The sequence below is a fragment of the Muntiacus reevesi genome, chromosome 8 (assembly GCF_963930625.1).
Source record: "Muntiacus reevesi chromosome 8, mMunRee1.1, whole genome shotgun sequence".
In the NCBI taxonomy this organism is placed as follows: domain Eukaryota; kingdom Metazoa; phylum Chordata; class Mammalia; order Artiodactyla; family Cervidae; genus Muntiacus; species Muntiacus reevesi.
Genome location: NC_089256.1, coordinates 73261170 through 73285332, shown reverse-complemented (window position 1 = coordinate 73285332; position 24163 = coordinate 73261170). Strand labels below are relative to the sequence as shown.

Sequence of the window (24163 nt, the reverse complement as noted above, 5' to 3'; positions counted from 1 at the left end):
AAACGGGAATGGTTAGTACACAGCTGATACAGGCAAAAGGGAAAGGAGAACCTCTACCCAGAACGGTGTCAATTCCCTTCATTGCTATCCTCACTGTACTTCCTTACTTTTTAAAGGTTAAAAAACCCAAAATATCTTCACATTCATTTCATAGAAAAGACTCTTGAAAAATTCAGATAAAACAAGTGGATAGTAAGTCATCCCAAATTAATTTCCAACTTTGAAATTTCAGCCTCCAAGCTCTTTTTTATTCTTTTAAGGCTATCTCTGGGGTCTGATGTGTTACAGCAATGAAGCTAGATTTCAGGTTGTCAGGTCCTCTATGAGATCATGCTTATCAAGTTTTGGTCCAGACAATATAGTCCTAGAGCAGCAGAAATGTTGCAATATTAATTCATATGGAAAATAATGTGGAGGAAAGGCCAGAATATTTAAGAGAAATCCACAGAAAGTGCCCAAATATTCTTAACTGCTAGTTTCAACATCTCTTTGCCAAAGCTGCTGAGTAGAAATCACGGAATAATAGGAGTTATTTCTCTTCCTGTTTTGTTTTCTAACATACTGCTGCTGCTGCTGCAGCTAAGTCACTTCAGGTGTGTCCGACTCTGTGTGATCCCATAGACGGCAGCCCACCAGGCTCCTCTGTCCCTGGGATTCTCCAGGCAAGAACACTGGAGTGGGCTGCCATTTCCTTCTCCAAACATAGTGCTAATGATCTGCAAAATATCCAAAGGTAGGAGAGCAATCCTGAATCAGTTCAGTTCTTTCCTAATCAGGTATGACTTCCTTCCAGATGCTTCTAGCACCTGTTCTTAATAAACTCAGCAACTTTTGTTTCTGAGTCATGAGCACATCCCCAACTACTTTACCCTGTGGGTTCTCTGGTGAATGAAAAGAGCTCAAAACTCTTTTGAGAGAAAAGCACTCACAGCTGGGCGACTTGGTCGGGTAATTTCCCTGGATTCTTCCGGTTTCACCTTGGAGGGCTCATGGGGGAGCACAGGTGATCCTTCCGACTTACTGTTGGCTAGAGGAAAGAAGAGAGGGCCAAGAAAGATAATGACCATCAGAAGGGGCTGGAGTTCTGTGGTGAGTCAACCTTGGGATGGCTCAGCGGACACCTCACTCACTCAGACAGATCCTCAAGCACATCTGGGAAAAAACAGTAAATATTCAGGCAAACAAAATCAGCCATGCACATTTAAGCTTGTCACCTGGAAGTCACTAGGAACAATAGGAAAAACTTAAAAAAAAAAAAAAAAAAAGTAAAAACTAGCAAGCGCCACATTTCCTGAGTACCAGTGGCATGACATGGTTGGTGCTAAACACCTTTTGATGTCAATTGTCTCACTGAATCCTTGCTGTAACCTAATGGTGTGGCACTGGTTTCCTATTTCACAGTTGAATACAGAGAAATAACACAACTAGCCCAAGGTCACACTGAAACTATGGGCAGAGCTGGGATTCTCTCTGATTTCTCACAGTCGTATTCTCAATTATGTTAAACCAGCATCCGAGTTATTCTGTTTGATTTTTTTCTTTTACCACTTACCCATCAGGATAAGTGTTTTTGATGAAATGCTGTGGAAAAAAAGAAACTTGTTTTACTTGGGGGAATGATTTTTAAATGGGCGGGGGGATGATGAGCTAGTTGTCTGGGTCCTTTAAGGAAGAAAGAATGAGGTGAGGGAGGGAAGGAGAGTTTGGTGATAAAGGGGATGTGCCCTGGAATAGAGCAAGGGTTGGGGGAGGGCTGCTACAGAGTGAAGAGCATCTCTCTGATTTATGAGCTTACAGGTTAAAGAAGAAGCAATCTCAGGAGGGAGATACTCTTTGGTTCGGTTTCAAAGTGGTTTTTCCTGGGTAGGGACACAGCAGGGTAGGACACACTAGTTTTTAACCCAGAAAAACTAGAGGTCAAAGAGAAGAAGTTAAGAATTAAACCTGAACCAGATCAGAGAATTAAAATGACATGCCTAAGTTTGGATTTTCTTTAGCATTTGCTTTAATGAAACATATTATTTTATTTTATACGAGCAGAAAAAAAGGTAAGAGAATGGCACTTTTCTAAAGTTAGTAAGTCTATATCTGGATCGAAGCAACAGAAGCCTACACAGTTCTGGGTTGTCATGGATGTCAGAAGATTGTAAGAGGAGGCAGCTGCAGGCCAGTCCCCACCCCAGCTCAGGGACGCAGCACAGTATGTCTGACATTCACCTTTTCGAAATAGACATACAGTGAGTTTACTTAAAAGAAAAAAAAAAAAAAAACATTAGGAGGTAAAGAATGATTGTGTCTAATGAAGAGGCTAAGAAAGAATAAAGAACTGGTGATTTTCATCAGGCAGAGTATTAAGTGTTTTCAAATTGCACTTAAAAAATTCCCAGCCTTCATTACTTGGAAGCAAAATTATCTTCTGAAGAAGGTTTATGCAGAAAGAGTACATTTTGATTAGCTAGAAACAATAGGTTGTCACGTATAATTAGCTGGACACATTAATGTTTTTCACAAGCTTCCTCATTACTGAAAGCTAAACAATGAAGGATGACATGAATTAAATGGTCAGAGAGGTTAATTTTTACCTCACTAATAGGAATAACCAGAAGGGTCAAGTATATTTTTTAAAGTCAAAGATTTTATATCTTCTCTCCAGTGCATATTTATTCTACATTAGCCTTTATTAACGTTTAGTTTGAGAAATACCTTGTATTCTGAACACTGTTGACACAAGGGGAAGAGGATACTTGTGGGTCATGGAACTCTAACTAAGCAATCAAATAGAAATGGAAATTGAGCTGTCTGATGACTGCATTTTCGAGTGAGACCAGTATTCTGCGATCTCCCTGAAGAATTCTGGTATCTGCAATTAGAAAGGTTTGGGTCCACACTGATGTCACACACATGACTAGGGATGGTGGCCCACTGGCCTAAGGAGACTGAAGCCGAGTGGAGTTAAGGGGCTTCTCGGCATCACATAGTGGTGGCCACACCAGGACCAGGAGTCACAGAAGTCAGGAAGTAATCTGATTCCTTATCCAGAGAAGCCCTCCTGGAAAGGTGGGAGAAAGCTTTACCTCGAACCCGGGTCCGTTCGCTGGATCCTGCTTGTGACCCAGGCTGAGAGCCGCCCTGGGAGCTGGGCTGGGAGCTGGGGGTGCTGGAGCTGGAAGAACTGCCACTGCTGGTCCTCTGCAAGGGGCTCTCCAAGACAGGCTCGGTTCTCCGGAGGTCGGGGTTGCTGTAGGGATAGCGATGCACGGGGCTTACATTCTCAAGAACTGGCCACTGGTAGACACAAGTGTAGTCCAGTCCGCCCCAAGTACAAAGAGATGAAGACAGTGCCTATGTGACCTTGCATTAAAGGGGTCAATGTTAAGGACAGTCATGCTGTCTTCTGTGGAGCTGCTGGCCAGATTCCACATCTGGACAGGATGAATTCTTGATCCAACTCTTGGGTCATCTCACATCAAACATATTAGCTCTGAAATGGTGAATCTACAAAGGAGGCTGGCTTTGAAACCCCTTTTCCTGTGCTCATTGTAAAAGAGTAGAGAATATTAAAAGATAAAAACAAGGGAGCAATGCATGCCATCTCTGAATCAAGAGACATTTAACTGTCTTTTACTGGATGATATATTATCTTCTAGTCTTAGAAAAAAAATTATTTATTCATTTTTGCCTGCACTGTGTCTCTGTTGCTGCGTAGGGGCTTTCTCTAGTTGCAGAGCACGGGTTCCAGGGAGAGTGGGCTCCGGTGAGTTGCAGCTCAAAGGCTTAGTTGCTCTGTGGCAAGTGGGATCTTCCCAGATCAGGGCTCAAACTTGTGTCCCCGGTATTGGCAGGCAGATTCTTAACCACTGGACAACCAGAGAAGTCCGCTTCTAGCCTTTTTTCTTTTGCATGTACGGAAGCATACTGTGTATTCAATTTTGCATATTGCTTTTTTCCCCCTTTGACTGCCTTTCGAGTAGCTTCTAACACTTCTAAAAACAATAATGGCTGTATAGTAGTCCATTATATAGGTGAATTAGTTCAACCATTCTTCTGTTATTAGGTGCTTCCAATATATTGCTGGGACACATAATACTGAAATAAACATCTAGAGGCAAAGAAACATTCAGTCACATCTCTCCTGGAATTGGAATTCTTGGGCGGAGGGGCATGAACTGGGGTATGCATGTGCACATGTATATGTATGTGAACGTATAAACATACAGCAGGTTTTCACTACAGTGTATGAGACTATCCATCTCATTGAATTCTTACCAGTCTTTATTATGAACAGGTAACTAACTTGCAAAAAATTATATTTTTCTGTTTTAATGCAGTTTTTAAAAATTATTGTTGAGGTAGAATAATTTTTATTCACATTTATTTGTTATTCAGAATCCTCTTCTGTGAATTACCTAAGTTCTCAGCTCACATAGCTAGTGGTATCTTTGCATTTTTAAATTTCTTGCAGGAAATCTTTATATACCTTGGCTATTACCAAAGGGAAGTATGTTTGAAAATAATTATTAAGTGCTAAACCCAAGAACAGTGTTCATCTATTGGCAGGCTCAAAGCCCCAACTGGTTATAAACGCTACTCTATTATTCACTCTCACATCTTTACTACTCCCAAAATAGTGCATTTATTCATTCACTCAGCTGGTCTACACCGGGCACTGGGTCAGACCTTTGAGATACAGGAATGAACAGGATCCAGCTCGTCCCCTCTGCCAATGTCGCCAGACACACACAGCGGTCTTTGTTCATGCTTTCCCTGCAGTGCGCGCAGGGCAGTATGGGAACATGAAGCAGACTCCAAGGCCACTTTTGGGGACCCCAGGGGCTGCAGAGAAGAGGAGGCCGCTAAGCAGTGGTGGTGGGAGGAGACCGAGAGGATTTTAGGATTTTGTTATAAAAGTAAGCAGTATTTTCCAATTTTCTTCTAAGCTCTTCCTTTCAAATTTATACGCCATACACCTCTCCATTTTTTCCTCTGGACTTCTATACTGCTGGGCCTAAGTGGTAATTTAGTGAGATCTGAAATCCAAAGATCCTATCCACTGCCATCCACCTGCTAAGGGAGAAACATCAGCTCCTCCATGATTTCATTGTCTTCAGTTCTTCAAACAGAATTTCACTAACTGAGTCGTCATAGTGCTATTATCTTCATGCAGTGAGCTATCACATTAAAATATAATACTATGCTTTCATTTTTCTCGGCCCATTTTAAGAATATCAAGTGGGAACCAGGCACTCTGTGCTGTGCTGGGTGTCAGATGCTTCACATGTAAATGTGAAAATAATATGGTCCCTTCCCTTGAGACACTTGCAGTTTGGCCTGTGAAAATCTGGCCACAAAATTGCATTGTTATGGCAGCAACTAAACCAAATAATTTCTTTCTGAAAACAAAAATATTTGGCTGAATTACAAAAATCCTTAAACATTGGGTTAGTGGAAGAGATGGCTGGTGATTCTGGAAAATGTAAACATAACCATACCTTCATGATTTATTAATTTTGATAATATAAATGTAGATTTTATGACAATATTCACCTTTCAATTTCTTTTATGGTAAAGGACTGGGTAAGTCAACCCAGCAGTAAAAATTGACTGCAGAAGAAAGTGTCGATAAACTTAAGGAAGACGTTAAAAATTCTTGGTATTTTTATGGCACTCCTTTGGGCAGTAATTAGCATTTAATTGATTGAGGTAGATTTGGATCCATAAGAGGAAAAACCTCCCTCCTATTTGAAGAATATCCAATTATTATCTAGATCCAAATTATCTAGATAATAATTAGATATTATTAGAATATCTATAATAATAATTAGATATCTAAATATCTATAGTATATCTAATATAATATTCTAAGTAGAATAGCATGATAAATGAATGCTAATTCTGCAATATCTCACATTTCCAATTTTTCATTTTTTTTCCAAAAAATAATCCTATTTAAATTCCTAAATAATAACTTCTTCCCTACTGTTCTCTTTCATTAAACAGTAGCAATTAGGAATTATTTATGTATAATTAATAAATTCTAAAAAAAATTTTTTAAATTACATTACACATTAAGGGTAAGGTTTCTTGGTGGCTGTTCTCATTTTGTAGAGATGTAGTGTTCTTTGTGTGAAAACAAACAAACAAACAAAAAACCTATTGAGAGAAGGGAGTTCTGTGAGCTCTGAGGACTTTCCCTGGTTATTGCTGTATGGTAGCAGGATCCAGCTTTTTGCTCGAATGCATCACTTTTTTGATCCTTTAGCCAAAACCTTTCATTAAGCACCTGCCTTTGTGAGACCATGAGGGATGGAGAAGAGTCCAGGTCACAGGACAGACAGTCAAGTTACAACATAATCCTAGCGATGAGACATGCAGTGGAGATCACAGCCAGCAAGGCTAAACTCTACACTCTATGCGAGCATAGCGGAGTCTGGGGGATGCAGTGTATTCAGCCTGCAGTAGTTGGTGGTGGTGCTGGGAAGGAGAAAGGACTTGATTAAACTTCAGAGGGGTGAGCAGCAAGGCTGGGGGAACAGTCTGAGCAAAGACATGGACCTGGCTTTTCCTGGGGCTCCTTGGTATAAAGATGACACCATCCTGGCTGAGTACCAAGTCTGTGTAGGAAACCCTTGGAGAGTGGGTCATCAAAATAAATGGGAAGCTTCATCTTCCTCTTTTGGAAATGGGAAGCTTCTACAGCAATTCTCTTAAAGCCAGGCAGAAAACACGGGCCTCCCAGGGCCGGCTTTATGAATGACTGGTCGGGACAGAGGCAGGCTGACCAAAGAGGAGGCTGCGGCCACGTTAGATGATAAGACCTGGGCCAGGGCTGTACTGGGATGACAGAGGTGCCAGGGCATCAGCAGAACCAGTTGGAAGGAGCCTGCGTCTCTGACTGGGGCTCAGCCCTCTTTCGGTGTGAAGCTGATTGGACCCCAAGACAATTAAACCCCTGATCTGGGCTTCGTTAGCACAATTCTGTCCCCCAATCCCCCCACTGGAGCTAACCAGTGTGGGTACGGATCTTAATAGGTTGCTATTTTTGCTTCCGGAGTCTGAAAGAAGTGTTTAGTTTCTATGTAATCACACATAGAAATAGGGAACATTTTCAAATGCCTTTTCTATCTTTTTTTTTGTGTGTGGTAAAATGTAAGTGCTTTGAGAAAATGTCACACTGCCATGTTCCTCTCTTCCTTACTATGGTGTCACCTGATCTGGCCTTGGGGCCAAGGTGCTTGAGATAAATGCTCTTAGAGGGGATCAATTTCAGAACAAGTCCATGAAACAATAGATTGCCTGTGTTTATGTATTAACTGATCTCATTCAGATCCAAATATGTAAAAACTTGAAAACATGCATATAGACTTCTAATGCTAACTTTTACTTCAGACATTTGGCATACTGCAGACAATGCTGTTTGGTTTATAAAACACACAGTAAAAAGAAAATTATTCCATTTACTTGAATCATATAAAAAAGTCAAAACAGAAAATTAAGATTACAAAGTGGTTTCTTGGCCCAAATATTTGGGCCAAGTCTATAATTAACTGGCTGCCTGCCCACATTCATTTTCCTTTGTTCTCTGATGACACAGCCAATGAGAACAAACCAGCCATAAGCAGATAGGTTTGGGATAGGTCAGAGAATTATTTATTTTTTTAAATTAAGCATTCAGTCATTGGGTTCTGACTGGGTATTATTGGATTAATTTAAAATGTTTCATACTCTGAATGTATTTGCTTAATCAAAGTTTAATTTGTTTTAAAAGAACACATGAATCAAAGTTAAATGTTAAAGTGCATGGGAGGTTTTAAAACAGAAATTTAAAAAATGAACAAATCAAATCATAATTTAAACTCACCAGTTTACCTTGACAGTGTAAGGCATTTGGGAGTCCATATGGTATTGCAAAGAACAAAATATTTAAAAGCAACCTTTTTATGGCTTTATGGATGGGCAGTTATCTGACAAATGGTACCAAAAAATCTATAAGGACCTTATTAGAACCAATAGAAAATGGGACAATCTCTGTCCTATTACAGTAATCCCCCCCACCCAACCATTGGTGAATCACATCATTAGCAAAGATGACAGAAGCAAAAGCTTCAAAAGTGTTTGTATTTGCAACAGCCGGGACACAGAAGCAACCTAAATGTCCATAACAGATGAACAGGTAAAGAAGATATGGTACATGTATCCAATGGAATATGACTCAGCTATAAACAGGAACAAAATGGGATCATCTGTACTGATGTGGATGGACCTACAGTCTGTTATACAGAGTGAAGCAAGTCAAAAAGAGCAAAACGCATATTGTATATTAACATGTATGTATGGAATCCAGAGAAATGGTACAGGTGAAGCTATTTTCAGGGTAGGAATGGAGATGCAGAAGTAGAGGATGGACATGTGGACATGGGGGAGGGGAGGAGGAAGGGGGGGATGAAATAAGGAGTAGCACTAAAATACAGACACTACCATGTGTAAAACAAACAGCTAGTGGGAAGCGGCCACGCTGCACAGGGAGCCCAGCTCCGGGGTCTGTGATGACCTAGAGGGGTCGGATGGAGCGGGGAGGGAGGGAGGTGACATATGCATGCATATCGCTGATTCATATTGGTGTACAGCGGAAACTAACACAACACTGGACAGCAATTCTCCTCCAGTTGTGTACGGGGCTTTTCCCTCTTGAGGTGCCATCCTGCAATCACCAAACAGTCAAGAAGCTGAGGATGAGCATCCACATGAAGGCACAGTGGACCCGCCGCTGCAGTGCAGCTGCGTAAGCCAGCTCAGGAGAGACCAGCAGGACAATGTTGAGGTCAACCCACAGAATGGTGAGAAATCATAAACAGTTACTGTTTCAAGCCATCCGTTTTATTATACAACAAAGGTGAACTAAAGCCATCTCTAGCACAATGCTGCTGCTGCTAAGTCACTTCAGTCATGTCCGACTCTGTGCGACCCCATAGACGGCAGCCCACGAGGCTCCCCCGTCCCTGGGATTCTCCAGGCAAGGACACTGGGGTGGGTTGCCATTTCCTCCTCTAATGCATGAAAGTGAAAAGTGAAAGTGAAGTCGCTCAGTCGTATCTGACTCTTAGCGACCCCATGGACTGCAGCCTACCAGGCTCCTCCGTCCATGGTATTTTCCAGGCAACAAAACACCAAATCCTGAAATGTTTCAAAATGCAATTCAATCTAGAGCTGCAGAGTCTGTGTCACATCTTTAAGTGCTGATCACTTAGAGATACGTGATAGAAAGAAGCAGGAATGTTCTACATGGCAAGGATGGGGATTCTCCATCCTCCCTCCCCCGAAATGCCTTTGATTTTCATTGCAGGTAAATAATTACTACCGCTAAGTTCATTTCCTCCCTACCTTCTCTGTAAACAGAAAAATGTTAGCTGTATTCACAAGATCTCCTTTCTTTGGACAGAATACAATGTTTAAGAGGTTCCAAGGGAAAAGCACATGTTTTGCAAGCCATTGACCATTTATTGGGCTTCCCTGGTGGCTTAGCAGGTAAAGAATTCACCAGCAATGCAGGAGACTTGGGTTCGATCCCTGGGTCGGGAAGATCCCTTGTTGGAGGGCATGGCAACCCATTCCAGTATTCTTGCCTGGAGAATCCCATGGACAGAGGAGCCTGGGAGGCTCTAGTTCATGGGGTCGCAAAGAACTGGACACAACTGAAGCGACTGAGCAAAGCATGCAGGACCATTTATCAGTTATTTTGGAGCCTTAATGTCATTAAAATAGTACTTCAGAGGGAACAAAGGACTGCTTTTCATCTGACTTCAGAAAGACAGTTCTCTTTCTTTTGGGTTGATAGAGGGAAAAAGACTTAAAGTTGAAATGATGCTTGATGTACAGAAACTAAAATTCTAAACAACTTATCTCATGAACACAGCCTAGAAGGCAGGGTTCAAAGGAGCAAGAAGCCCTGATACTGGAGGCTTATTATCGCTAGAAGACGAGGACTGGTAAAGTTCAGGCTGGCGATCCAGCCTCACATTCCTTTCGCTCCCTGGTCACGGTCCACACCAGGGGTCCTCAGTTCTGCTCACAACACCAGCTCAGTGTGAACCTGACAAGCTGCTGGACAAAAACGGCTCATTCAGAGCTTCTGCAACTGGTAATTCCACTCAGAACGAGCTAGCTTCTTTGCCCTCCAGAGGTGAATGTTCTTAGTACAGTTCTGTCTTATTTACAGACTGACCCCTTCCTAACGCTTTTCACATGAAGAGAAAAATGAAAGCTTTATGATCAAAACAATTCCAGATTTTAGGATCTGTACAAACAGTCATAACCTTCATTTCCAGTCTCTCTTTCTCTTTGACTAGCAAGAGACTGTCCTCTTATGAACACAATGAAGAATAACACAGTACCCTCAAGTTCCTTTTTATAGTCTCAACAGAGGCCATTTGCTATTTCAGCTGATCCTAAAAAGGAGTGTACTCATGAAACATGTGAGGGGAGTTTGATGAACGACAGCAACAAACAGCATCTGTTACCCCATAAAATATGCTCTGGTACTGTAAGGATTTTGTTTATTTTCCAGCTTCTTTTCAGACCTCTACACCCACCAGTAGGTGGATGCAACTTCTTGACTGTAGGAATATGCACGGTTGGTAAAAAATTCCAGAAGCTCAAAGAGCAACAGTGGGGGAGCATCACTGTATTTCAGTGACACTCCATAACGCCAGAGATGACTTTCTCACGAGCACTAGTCCTTCTGCCATTTGCCAAACTAGGACAGCTCTGCAGTTGGTCACTATAGCATTGCTTTGCCAATTATTTTCTTTAAAAAAATTAATTATTTATTTATCTTTGGCTGTGTTGGGTCCTCACTGCTTTGCCAGGGCTCTTTCTAGTTGTGGTGAGCATGGGCTTCTCACTGTGGGGGCTTGTTCTGTTGCAGAGCACGGGGTCTAGGCCCACAGGCTTCAGGAGTTGTGACTCAGTCTCTAGAGCATGGGCTCAGGAGTTGTGGTGCGTGAGCTTAGCTGCCCCAAGGCATGTAGAATCTTTCCAGACCAAGTATGGGATTGGACCTGTTTCCCCTGCATTGGCAGGCTGGTTCTTAACCACTGTCCCACCAGAGAAGTCCTCTTTGCTAATTACTTTCTACTGTCTCAACAGACCTCAGGGCACATTTCTTTCTTTTTGTTTTTTAAGTTGGAGTATAGTTGCTTTCCCATGTTGTGATAGTTTCTACTGCATAAAGAAAGAAAGAAAGTGAAGTCGCTCAGTCGTGTCCGACTCTTTGCGACCCCATGGACACCAGGCTCCTCTGTCCATGGGATTTTCTAGGCAAGAGTACTGGAGTGGGTTGCCATTTCCTTCTCCAGGGAAGCTTCCTGACCTAAGGATCGAACCCAGGTCTCCCGCATTGCAGACAGACGCTTTACCGTCTGAGCACCAGGATCAGTCACACATATACACATATATACTGTCTTCCTTGGGTTTTCTTTCTGTTTAGGTCACCATAGAGCCAGGGTGCGTTTCTTGACCTGATGCTAAAAATCATCTCAGATCAGGCCTTGTTGTTTGGCTGACTTCATGAAATGGTCTCTGAGGTTAATGGTCAGGGGTGCCACACCCAGACTTTATTTGTAGTATTACTCCCACATTTGAAAACCTGCCAAAGAAGGTAAGCCAGGTGTTTTTTGGCTTTTGCGTTGATTCCGTGATTCATTTGCTCATTCATTCATGAGCCTACACTATACACTGGTTTCTGTGAAAGGATACTGAAGAAATAAAAGACTTGCTTCTGGCCCACCAAAATTTACAGTCCAGGTGGCCAGTCAACATGCCTCAGAAGTAAAAAGAAAAAACAAAGATAGCTTTTTAGGAAAACAGTAATGACAATGGTAGGTGGGGGCTCTTCCCTTCACCTCACCCATCTTCCTTCCCTTACCTCGCTCTGATAGGTTGAGATCCTAGTCTGGGTCCCAGAGCACTACCATTTCCAGGAGAATTCTTTCTTGCTAATGCTGGGGATATAGAAGTTGTTCTTTGAGGCACCTGAAAGGAAACCAGAATTCAGAAATATTTTCCATAAAGTAACGTCCATGTGGTACTGCTTCAAATGCAGCCTACTTCTTTCCTAAGATCCGCCAGGAGACATGGAATGATCAGAAGCAGGAAAGAAACATCTCAAAGAAACACTTAACTCCCTAAACAAAATCAAAGGAAATGCAATGAGGCACGTTTTAGCAACCATTAATGAGTACTGCCTTCAATGTTAAAAACAAATTTAGAAACAGAGCAAGTGAATTACTTTGACATACAGGGCTAAAATAATTGCCCTCCTATGTTTGCACAAGAGTGGTGGACACCAGAAATTTCTCTGGGGTATCATTAACTCAGTTGGCCACTGGAAACTGCATCTGATGAGAGTCATCCAGATAAATCGAGTTCCATTTTTAACTCACAGCACAACTGATAAACAGATAAGGAAATTATGAAATCTGGTGAGAAACTAGGGTATCAGACTAGAACTTGGGACATAAGCCACATGTCCGTGAGCTCAGAGAAATGACTGCGATAGGTCCTAAATGTTTCCACTCGCTAACCAACTTGCAATTGCTAATTCAAAACAAACTCCTAACACGGTGCTTTGGGAGGTCAGTTTGCAAATGTAATGAAAAAAAAAATACCAGTATTAATAATGAAAACCCTGGAAGGTCTTCAAAAAACTATGTGAGTACCAATCGGACTGCAAAGTACAGTAGGAAATTGTATCATTAGCTTATCGGTCAAGGGACTAAGGTAAATTCAAGTATGCCTCATTTTATAAAACTTTTTCTAATGAAATTGCATACTGTTAAGCGCACCGAAGGAGTTCAATGCGAGGGGAAAGCAGAGGGGAAATTTACTTTATGAAAACTGAGCAGGAAATGAAAGTGTGGCAGCTAGGTGGGCTGAACATTCTTCAGGTGCTTGGATGTTTCTTTTTTGGAGGTCCTTTTAAAATGGATTTGTATTGGGTTGGCCAAAAAGTTCATTTGGTTTTAAAAGGAAGACAAATTTTTTTCATTTGCACCAAGAACATCATTAAATAATATATCCACTAAGAGAACAAACTTTCTGATCAATCTGATATTTTCTACTAGATATTGTTAAATGATGCTTTGTTTTGATATTATTACTTAATATGTTAAAGAATATTTACCATGAATACAAGTTTTCCTGGTTATTATAAAACATTTTAAGATAAAGATCTAGAAAGATGAGTCAGTGAAGTGATGCAGAATGACCAAATCAGTGCTCCCACCTGTTCAGTTAAATACTACTGCTATTTTTCCTTTTGTATTTGGTCACCTGAAATAGTTGTAGAGAGGGAGTAATGAATCATTAAAACCTAAAACCTTTGTGTTGATCTAAAGTTTTTCTTCCAGAGTTATAAAAGTGTGCCTGCATGTTTGAAGAGAATGGACCAATGACCTCAAATGTCTCCCCAGCTCTCCTGTCTGCTCCTCTGCCCATCCTGTTCTTCAGATTGAACTTTGCTCCATAAAGAACCTTGCCTGATGCCATCCCCAAGACGAGAACAACAAAAAAGCCATCATCAGCCAATTTCATTTGCAAAATCATGGAAATTTTTTTGAGAGGAAGATGAGGAAAAATATTTGAAAACATTTGGATAAAAAGTATTATTTTTTTTCTGGAATCAATAATGCCATGGATCTATGGAAACTGTGAGGCATTCCATTTGTCCTGGCTCCTCAGCTAAGTTCAGGAGAAAGGGAATCCTGAACCAGAAGAATCTGATGCAACATTTCTCGTGTTTTGAAATGCTTCAGGTTGTCTGTAGCGAGATGCAGAGCCATGTGTTAGGACACTTTGGAATGGATAACAGCTCGGTACAGGCAAAAACAAAACAAATGGAACCAAGCCAGTGGAACACTTGGTCATTTCACCCTACAATTTAATCCTCAGTAATAAAGACTGGAATTAAGCTACAACCTGGCCTAGAGGGAGCTTTCCTTAGTATTCTAAGAGCATTACTATTTTCTGAACACCTGAAGTGTGGTTTCACTTTGTGTTATTAAAAATAGAAATAAATTCTCCACTTTTTAATCTGGAAATTTTAAGTCTGTCTAGATATAGATTAAGCCATCAATGAGAATATCCGTATTACTCTGTTTCTCAAGATGGATAGTATTAATGAATAGTTTGGAAGGCTTGGGGTTGGGAGTTCTAATTCTGGATACAGGATGTGCGCTTTCAAGTCATTGAGTCCACCAGAGCATCCATTTCTTTGGGGAAAATGGAGATCAGAGATGGTGAGTGACAATCCAAGTCTTAGCCTGGAAATGAGGAGGGACCAACACGAATGCTAGAAGGGACAGGGCGGTGTTTTCATGTTCTCTGGTACTATGAATGGTCTGCAACAGGGGTAATAGCAATGATAACAGTAACAGTAGCAGTAACAATAAACATTGATGACAGTGATAGAGATGACGATGCAAACTCCAGTAATGTTACCTTTGGTGGAATGTCTTCTTCCTGTCGTAACCAAGAGCTTCGGTCAAACTTCTCAATGCGAGTGGGGAGAGGTGGGTTTTCAGAGGTGGGATCTGAGTTCTGGCGTGGCATCTCGACGCGGTGAGAGCTCACATTCAGAGCCTCCTGAAACCCAGAGAGGCCCTTCGAGGGCTGCTCATGCACCGACTGGGAGGCGGTCAAGGCAGGTCCCTGGGATTTCACTGCTACCAGATGCGGGATCTAAGCAGCAGAGCAACATCACAGCAGCATTATTAGAAGCAGGAGTAATAGTATCAGCTCACTTGCGTCTGACTCTGTGTGACCCCAGGGACTGCAGCCTGACAGGATCCTCTGTCCACGGGATTCTCCAGGCAAGAATACTGGGGTGCCCATCCCCTTCTCCAGGGGATATTCCTGACCCAGGGATCAAACCTGGGTCTCCTGCATTGCCGGCAGATTCTTTACTGAGTCACCAGGGAAACACAGATCAACGAGGATCTCATGCGAAGGGAGGATAAAATTTTAGGGAGAGAGAACCTGAGCACAAGGAGCCCACAGCAGCTCTTTGCTGATACTTCTCAAAGCTCTCCCAAATTTCCTATCTTAGAGCTGGAGGGTTGGACCAGACTTACTGGCAAAGAGTTAAATGATGGACTTGGGACTGTTAAGAAGTCAGTGAAGAAAGTGTCATGATAATAATGATTTTCCGTGAACAGTCATTGACCAGCAAAACATTTACAAGCACTTCTGATCATACAAACTTCCTCTTTTCAACCTCCTAACTTGGACTTCAGAGAGTGCTCTGTGAAACAAGAATTGCTCTCAACATCTTTCTTCTTATGAACTCATTAAATACCATGAGCTGGACACAATTATTCTTCTCATTTTACCCATGAGAATGTAAGGTATAGAGAGGGTATCTAGATTTCACAGCTAATACGTGACAGAGACTGGATTGTAACCTACACATATACCTAATTCTAGTTCCTATGTTGTAACTCCACAGCCTAACTGCTGTGTGATCCTGCTTTCTGGTGAACTGGTTCTTATCACCTAGATATTATATATTTCACGACACTAAGACACTTCTTTTAGAGTTTGAAGTCTCACAATTCGGCATATATTGATATCGTTCATGCAGGGAAGAAATGTAGACTTTAGGTAGAAATGTAGCTTTATAAGACAAATCATGAACATCTAGAGTTCCAAGTACCCTTCACCATGAGCACTGCTCACACTTCCTTGTTTGTGCTCATGTAAGCCTATTTTCTCCTCCAGTATGCAGGGAAGCTCCCAGGAGACAAGAGCTATGTCAGACTTCCTCTCTCTGAGTCTAGGGCCATGCCTGGCATATTGAAGGTGGTCAATCAACCCTGGCTGGGAAAACATCTTGAGTATTTTCTATATTAAACTGTTAATTCAATAAACATTAATCTAGTATTTGTTTTGTACCAGGGACCTATCCGACTCTCTTTGGTCTGAAATCTCAGTGCCTAGACTGCTAGAGGACACCTCCACAGCCCTCCTCCACCAGCCTGGCCCTGTTCCTCCTGCGCTTGAGGTCTCATCTCTGGAGCAGCCTTGCCCCAGATTCTTCAGACCCTCTTGATTAGGGAGACTGGAAAGTTGCTAACTATAGTTCCAAGGAAATTCTCAAAGTCTACTTCAGTTGAATGTATGCTTCAACGAGAATAGAACTGTAACCAGTCAAATTTATATTAAGGTTGTATAGGTGTGTGCTCATTTGTGTTTGACTCTTTGCGACCCCTAGGACTGTAGCCTGTCAGGCTCTCTTCTGTCCATGGGAATTTCCTGGCAAGAATACTGGAGTGGGTTGCCTTTTCCTTCTCCAGGGGATCTTCCTGACCCAGGGAATGAACCTGTGTCTCCTGCATCAAAGGCGGATTCTTTACCTCTGAGCCACCGGGGATATTTAAAGGTTAAATATCATTAAATATATTAAGCATTAATACAAAAACAAAGCCTGTCTTACAAATATGTACCCCAGTGTTCATAAAAGCATGATTTACAATAGCCAAGACATGGAAAGAACCAAAATGTCCATTGATAAATGAATAGATAAAGAAAATGTGGTATGTATGTATACACACACACACACACACACACACACAATGGAATACAACTCAGCTCTAAAAAAGAATGAAATATTGCCATTTGCAGGAGCATGGATGGACTCTGAGGTTATCACACTAAGTAAAGTAAGTCAAGAAGAGAAAGATAAATACCATATGGTATCACTTATATGTGGAACTTAAAATATGCCACAAATGAACTTATCTACAAAACAGACTCACAGACACAAAGAACAGACTTGTCATTGCCAAGAAGCAGTGGCTGGGGAAGGGAAGGATTGGGAGTTTGGGATTAGCAGACACAATCTATTATATATAGAATGCAAAAGTAACAAGCTCCTACTGTATCACGCAGGGAACTACATTCAATACCCTGTGATAAATCACAACGGAAAAGATTGTGAGAAAGAACGTGTATATATATGTGTGACTGAATCACATTGCTGTATGGCAGAAACCTAACACAACATTGTACATCAACTATACTTGAATAAAATAAATTTTAAAAATATGCAGTACAAAACACAAACCTACTTTGAAAGAGTCGCTTAAACAAAAACAAAAAATGAAGCTCCTGAAGAATGCTTAATTCAATTAGCTGTCTGTCACAGGATATCAACATTTTCATTTCCTAGTCACTTTCACATAGTTTCTTAAGTTTTCTCTCTACTCTCTCCTTTTACAGGGAAAAAGTTTCCTAAAAGGTCAAAGTTAGGGGTTTTTAAAGAGGAACTTTGTGTGATTTGAACCCATGGATGGTTAGGCCTGAACTCATTATATATGAATAAAAACAAACAAGAGCAAGATAAGCTAATCTGGCTAGTACTGAAGAATTTTGGACCTCATATACTAAAGGCAAATTTAAAATCAAGAATCCTTGAATGTATCTCCTCTGAAACTCCAGTTCAAATAGCATTACATATATAAAAGAATATTCCCTCAGAATATCTGCGGGAATGTTGACACAGGTGGAGACCTGGAAGAAACTTAAGACGACTGCTGCATAACCTTTCTTTTTTATGACATGTCATACTACATCTCAATTCCTATGTCATTTTTGGTATACACAATTTAAAAAAATTCCTCGAAAACTTCCAGAAACTTCCCCCTTATCTAAAAGTGAATAAATCTTTTCTTTTCCAAATAGCTTAGAACAGTGGTTCTGAAACTTGAGAGTGTATCAGAATCACCTGGAGGCTGTTAAATCCCAGACTTCCAGCTCCACCCCTAGAGCTACTGATTAGCAGTCTGAGTTGGGCCTGAGAATCTGCATTTCCACCAAGTTTCTGGGTGATGCTGATGCTGCTGGCCCAGGGACCACAATTTTAAAACCACTGGCTTAGAAAACACGATTCTACTTCACCTAGTCCATTTAACTTTTCCAGTTTCAGGCTCATGCCAAAATTCCAAGGAACAAAAGATAATATAACAGTTTATATACACATCAAGCTTCCTTGGTGGCTCAGATGGTAAAGAATCTGCCTGCAATGCTGAAGACCTGGGTTCGATCCCTGGAGAACGGAATGGCTACCCACTCCTGTATTTTTACTGAAGAATTTCACGGACAGAGGGGTCTGGTGGGCTACAGTCCATGGGGTCACAGAGGTCTACAAAAATTTTAGCTTTGGTAATTACAACTCACAGGATGCCTGTTCTGGACTAGCAGAAACGTCCACAGTTCTCTTGAGAGGCCAATTTACCAAGAAGTGACTTTGCGGTTAGCTTAAAGTTAAGAATGGTGCTTTTTTCCTTCTCACTTTTCCCTCTATCCTGCACATTAAGTGGGGTCTCCTATCTTACTAGAGATTTGATATGAAAAGCCATGATTTGGTTGGTCTCATACCCAAATCCATGTTACTATTCCCTGTTACTTTTATTAGACTTTATCGTACACCTTGTTGAAAAACCCAGGGGAATGAAGGGACACAGTACCTGGGGATCGACTGATCTGAGCATGGGGGGTGTCCGAGCAGGCTGAACCCCACTGATGCTGAAGGACTCCGACCGTGGGGGCAGGTTGGGGTCCGATATCCTATTGGCAACCTTGTGAGGCATGGCAGGTGAACTCTGCCGGTTGAGCCTTGACCGTTCTTCTACCTAGAAAACAAACAAACAAAAAAAAGGTGCCTCAATGGATAGAAGCTGATTTACTTCCTAGTCAGGATTTTGTGTAGTCACCTGCACAGCCATTTTGCATCCCTCCAATCAAATCATTTTAGAAAGCTGAAGCTCTAGCTGCTCTGCATCAAAAATTTGCAAAAAGCTCTTTTCTGTCAGAGTAAATAATAGCATAAAAAACACATAGAATATTTAAGGCATCACCCTTCCATTACCCCTTATCTCATGCTATTCTATTGGCTAAGAATTTGGGATCTGCTTTTTAAGAGTTTCCCATGCATTAGCTGGAACACTGTCCTGTTGATTGGTCACAAATCCAGGGCTCAGTCAGGGAGAGATGCAACCATGTCAGGTATTACAATCGCGTGGGGAAAATAGAAAATTGCTTTCAGCTGACAAATGAGACAGGACGGGGAAGAACACGGAAGGGCTGATAAGACGATGTGCTCACCCTCCATCGCTTCCTACGCCCTTCTCATGGGCAAGTGGGAGTCTTGCTCAGTGAACATGGCTTGTCTTAAACTGACTTCCTGTATCTTTTTTTTCTCTTGAGGGCCTTTCCTTTTCAGGTGTCTCTCCTCCTGTTCCCTAAAATACACTGCTCCACTGCATTTTTTCCATCCCAGCCTGGACTCCACTCTCTCTCTCTTCCCCTTCTTCTGCCTGTTTTTCCACACACGGCACTTGTTCTTGCTTCTCCTCTTCAGCCCTCTGGACACTTCATTCCCTTATCACTCCCTTTTTTGCAGAGTCTCTCTCAGCCCAGAGGAGGTAACTAAACAGAAGTGCCTCAGAGGGAAGGCTCAAAGGACCCGGGAAGGCTATCTTTATAGGCAAAAGTCACCCTTAGTGCTTATTTGTTGCAGACAGACTGCGGCAGAGGACAAATTATAAAGAAAAATGTAGATAAACAAAATGCACACTGCAAGACATGATTTAAAATCTTCAACAGCTTTAAAAGGTCTAGCACTTTTCTCCAGATCCACCTTGTCCTGTCCTTTATTTCTTCAGGGTCAATTTGACAGTTGCAATTTCCAAACCCATTGGGGCAATATTTCCACCCTAATGACCATTAACTCTCTTCTGCTGACTCACTATCTTTGTGTTGTAACAGCCTGTTATGGAACCCACATGTGGGTCCTCAAGACATATGTATGTAACAGCTAAGATCTTTTATCCATTTTACTGCCTGATTTGAAATAAAAAGTCAAAAGGGCTCTTCTTTCCCATCCTATTCTGAATATTCCTAGAGGCAGACTCAGTCTCATACACAAAGTAAGTCTATTTTTAAAACTCTCAAATTAACTACAAACATGTCAACGTGTTAAGATCTGCTACAGCAGAGAAAGCCACCCTTCTGCCTCTACACAAGAGTCATCTGAACACCTCTTCCCTGGCCAAGGCTGTGCATGTATGTACAGTTGACATCCAGTTGACTTTGGTTTTGAAATTCCATGTCTCAGAAGCTTACCACATACCAAATAAGATAATCAGCAAAAAAACAGGGATACAAACCAGAACATGTACACTTTGTAGATGTGTGTACAAAGCATTACATCAGTAATAATTGTTTAGCCATTGCATTGAGCAAAAGGAAAGAACAAAGCCAGCTTTGAGATGAGAACACAAACAGAAAGTCCTGCAAACCCACTGGTTTGCAAACCCTGCAAAGATAGCCCTAGATAAACTGAGACCAAGGCATGCAATGTATTGTTTTTCCAAATACTAGACTCTTTGAGAAGAAGATGACTATTTCTAGACCACTGGAGTTAGTCAAATATTAGTCATTTTCTTATTTCTAGGGAAGATCATTAAATAGAAAAATCACATGTATAGGTACCCCTCAATATTCAAACCATTGTAGTCTGAGGTCAGAAATCCAAGAGGTTCAATTCATCTTCAGATAAATAATTGTTTATCCAAGCTGTAGCCACTTATTACCTGATATTTATGAACCAAATAATGTAAGGAAGTTAAGATACCTGCCATTCTTTTTTCTTAGCTGTAAAATATCCTTAGACTGTTTTAAACCCACATTCAGAAACAGTACATTAAAAACAACATCCGAAAAGTCTGTCCCCAAAGATCTCCATCGAACAAAGGTACCATTTTTGAGATGAAGAATTCTTTTGGCAACTGCCAGCAACAAACCTCCAGGAAAGGAAGCACCTTTGTCTCTAACAGGACCATGGGCCACATATGCCCTAAGACTGTTGTTAGAAATGAATGGGTAACAAAAAGGGATGATGATTTTCACAGGCAGTTAATGGGTTTGATTAGTCATGTGTGGATATCGTTGTTGTTATTCAGTTGCTAAGTCATGTCCGACTCTTTGCGACACCATGGACTGCAGCACACCAGGCTTCCCTGTCCTTCACTATCTCCTTAAGTTTGCTCAAACTCATGTCCACTGAGTTGATGATACCATCCAACCATCTTATCCTCTGTCACCCCCTTCTCCTTCTGCCCTCAATCCTTCCCAGCATCAAGGTCTCTTCCAGTGAGTTGGCTCTTTGCATCAGGTGGCCAAAGTACTGGAGTTTCAGCTTCAGCAACAGACCTACCAATGAATATTCAAGGTTGATTTCCTTTAGGATTGACTGGTTTGATCTCTTTGCTGTCCGAAGGACTCTTAGGAGTCCTCCAGCACCACAATTTGTGTGTGGATATTACTAATGTATTTCTAGTAACATTGCCTATGCTTTCTCTCAGTTCGTTTACATACTGAATCCTACCATCAGTATGTTTCAGTCTTTACCATCATAAAATATATGGTATGAATAATCTACTGTTACACTCTGCAGATTATTTCAGGATGAATCCAATGTGATGAGATTTCCTGGGTTGGAGTTTGTCCCCAGAATCTGAAAATCTATATAAGTGTAACAATGAGGCATCAGGCTACTCTGTCTCAAGAAAATCTTGTCCTAAAGTCTTCAGGAAGATAATGCTGTCTGTTGCTTTTGCACCAAAGGAACAGCATGAATACTGGAATAAAGATACAAATCAAACATCCTAGTAACAGTTTCAGACCGACAAAGGTCTGTCTCCTGATTCATCACACCTTATGTTTACTAACTGAACACTGAGTGAGACAAAAAAGGTGTTCTCCCCCAGATTAAGAATATATGTGATTAAAAACTGGGTTTCAGTGGAGATATATTTCAAGCTTCCTTTTATTATATGATTTAAAAAAAACATGAGTCTTCGCTTCAACCTCCTGCTACCAAGAAGATGTAAAATATCTTAAGTACCACCAAAAAAGTGTTTTAGTAGCACTGTACAAAGAATGTCAAGATGCCATTCCATAACAACAGAAGACATCTGTTACAAAGGAGTTCATACTTGATGGGATTATCAATAAATATAGAGAACTATATTAGAAGAGAAAGATCAATTTTACCATAGAATCAGGCTTTTTTCTTATTAAAAGAATCATTTTACCATCAAAACTAAAATAACTTTGAATAGGTTTGAATCACTTCTGCAGAAATGCTATACTATTTATTACAGCATTACAGGGAAAAATAAAAAATAACTGTGGTCTCAGAAATAAGATTCCACTCCAGGCAGGACTGTGTTATCCACTGGGTAACAAAGGAAGGACATCTAAGCCCTCTGAGATATATAAACATAGCACAAATACAGCAGACCTGAAAATAAATGTGTTGATTACAAAATTTAAAAAAATTTTCAAAACAAGTAACTATGTTGAAACATGTATACAAGTATAAACATTACATCAATGTCAACTGTTAAATTGTTTTGTACATTTGAAAACAATTTATAGCTTCTAATGTCTCATGGAGCAATAAGAAATGTTATCTGCTGAGAGATTTCAAAACAAAATCATGGAAGTAGTTTTTAAAATGTTGACAACAAAATATATTTACTGTCATATGGGTGCATTTTAATAACACTTTATTAAATATATGACTGTAGGGTCTGTGGGAGTCTATGTAGGTCTTGGAAGGCCTACTTAAGAGCTAGTATATGGTGAATTGAACACAACTGTATGGGAAATTTCCCCCATGCCAACTGGACAAAACATTTGATTTTTGTCTTTACTGGCAGTGCTGGAGGAAGAGAAAGAAGTTCAATGACCTTTAAGTCCTCATTAGGTATTCTGATCCTGCACTCTCTGGGCACGTGAAGAGGTGAGTCATGCTGTCTTCTGGCAAAACCACATGGGCAGATGGTCACTGAGCAAGACTGGGGCTATCCCTTCTCTGGGGCACCCTGGAGGGCAGAGGAAACACTCATTCCTTGCTGAGTTTGCTCAAATTCATGTCCACTGAGTCAGTGATGCCATCCAACTATTTCATCCTGTCATGTCCTTCTCCTCCTGCCCTCATTCCTAGGGAATGCTTAAAATGTAGTCTTGTCAAAGATAAGGCCCTGGAGTACTTTACCAAAATCTAACCAATGATTGCACAAGGAAAGTATAGATCCTCATGTGAATGGACAGCTTAAAAGTAAGGAGGCCAATCTTTAGCAGGCTGAGATGGGAAATTAAAAAGTGTGTATCCATCACTGGAGAGAGATAAGTGGAGGAGATGGGAGATGCATGTGAACTGCTCATGTGAAATCCCAACCAGAAACAACAGAGGCAAAACACTTATTCCTTGTGGGCAACAATAGCCTTTGGAGCAAAAGAGAAATATGTTGACTACTTCATTTGCAGTTGTAGAGTGCCTACAGTTTCTATGGCACATTCACATACATTATTGCCCAGGATCCTCCCAACTTTGAGGGAGAAAGTACAGATGGGTAGGCTATACCCCAGAAAGGCTAGGACACTTCAAGGTCACACAGCCTGGAAGTGGAAGAATAAGAACTCAAAGGAGCTCTTTCCTTTTTCCTGCCAGGTCTGTTTCACACTAAATCTTCAGAGAGATAAACAGAAACTAAGGAAAGATGGGAACAGAGATATAAGCTCTCAAAATAGTTATATGAGAGCTCATATAAAATAACTCAAAAAGGAAAAAAAGTATCAGTGTAGAGCAGAGAAAACAGGTGGAGAAGGAGTTCTTATCTATGGGGATTTCAAAGCCCAGTGAACTGATGGAATATAAAGAGACATCTTGGCCCATCATTTGCTAAATAAAACTATGACCAGATGACTGGCATGTATCACAGAGAAAGAACATGATGAAGTGTTAAAAAAAAAACGAAAATGCCATCTCATGCAATACTCATAGATAGAACATTCTGTTGCTGCTTGTGTGTTGGTGAAAATTAAAAAAAAATATATTGTCAGGCCCCGATAATCACAGCCATTATAAGAAACAGGAATCGGTACCATTATAGGTACATTTCTTTGTACAGGAATCTGTACAAAGAAAAGAGGATTAAAAGAAAAGGAGTATCCATCTTTCAGAAAGAGCCAGTGTGTGTGTGGGGGGGAATCTTTAAATTTTGCTGATGTTTAATAGTATATCATATTGATGTTTTTACAG

The 24163-nt window shown here is 40.9% G+C and overlaps 1 protein-coding gene across 2 annotated transcripts in view; it reads right to left on the bottom strand.

The window, feature by feature from the left end:
• Nucleotides 1–24163, bottom strand: part of TNIK (TRAF2 and NCK interacting kinase) — a 391768-nt gene that overhangs the window by 47224 nt on the left and 320381 nt on the right. For both annotated transcript variants that reach the window (XM_065943139.1, XM_065943140.1), the window contains 5 exons: nt 18519–18683; nt 14494–14733; nt 11921–12027; nt 3075–3238; nt 930–1027 (listed from right to left, as the gene is read on the bottom strand). In XM_065943139.1, the coding sequence (XP_065799211.1) occupies nt 930–1027; nt 3075–3238; nt 11921–12027; nt 14494–14733; nt 18519–18683 (774 nt within the window). The remainder of the gene's footprint in view (nt 1–929; nt 1028–3074; nt 3239–11920; nt 12028–14493; nt 14734–18518; nt 18684–24163) is intronic.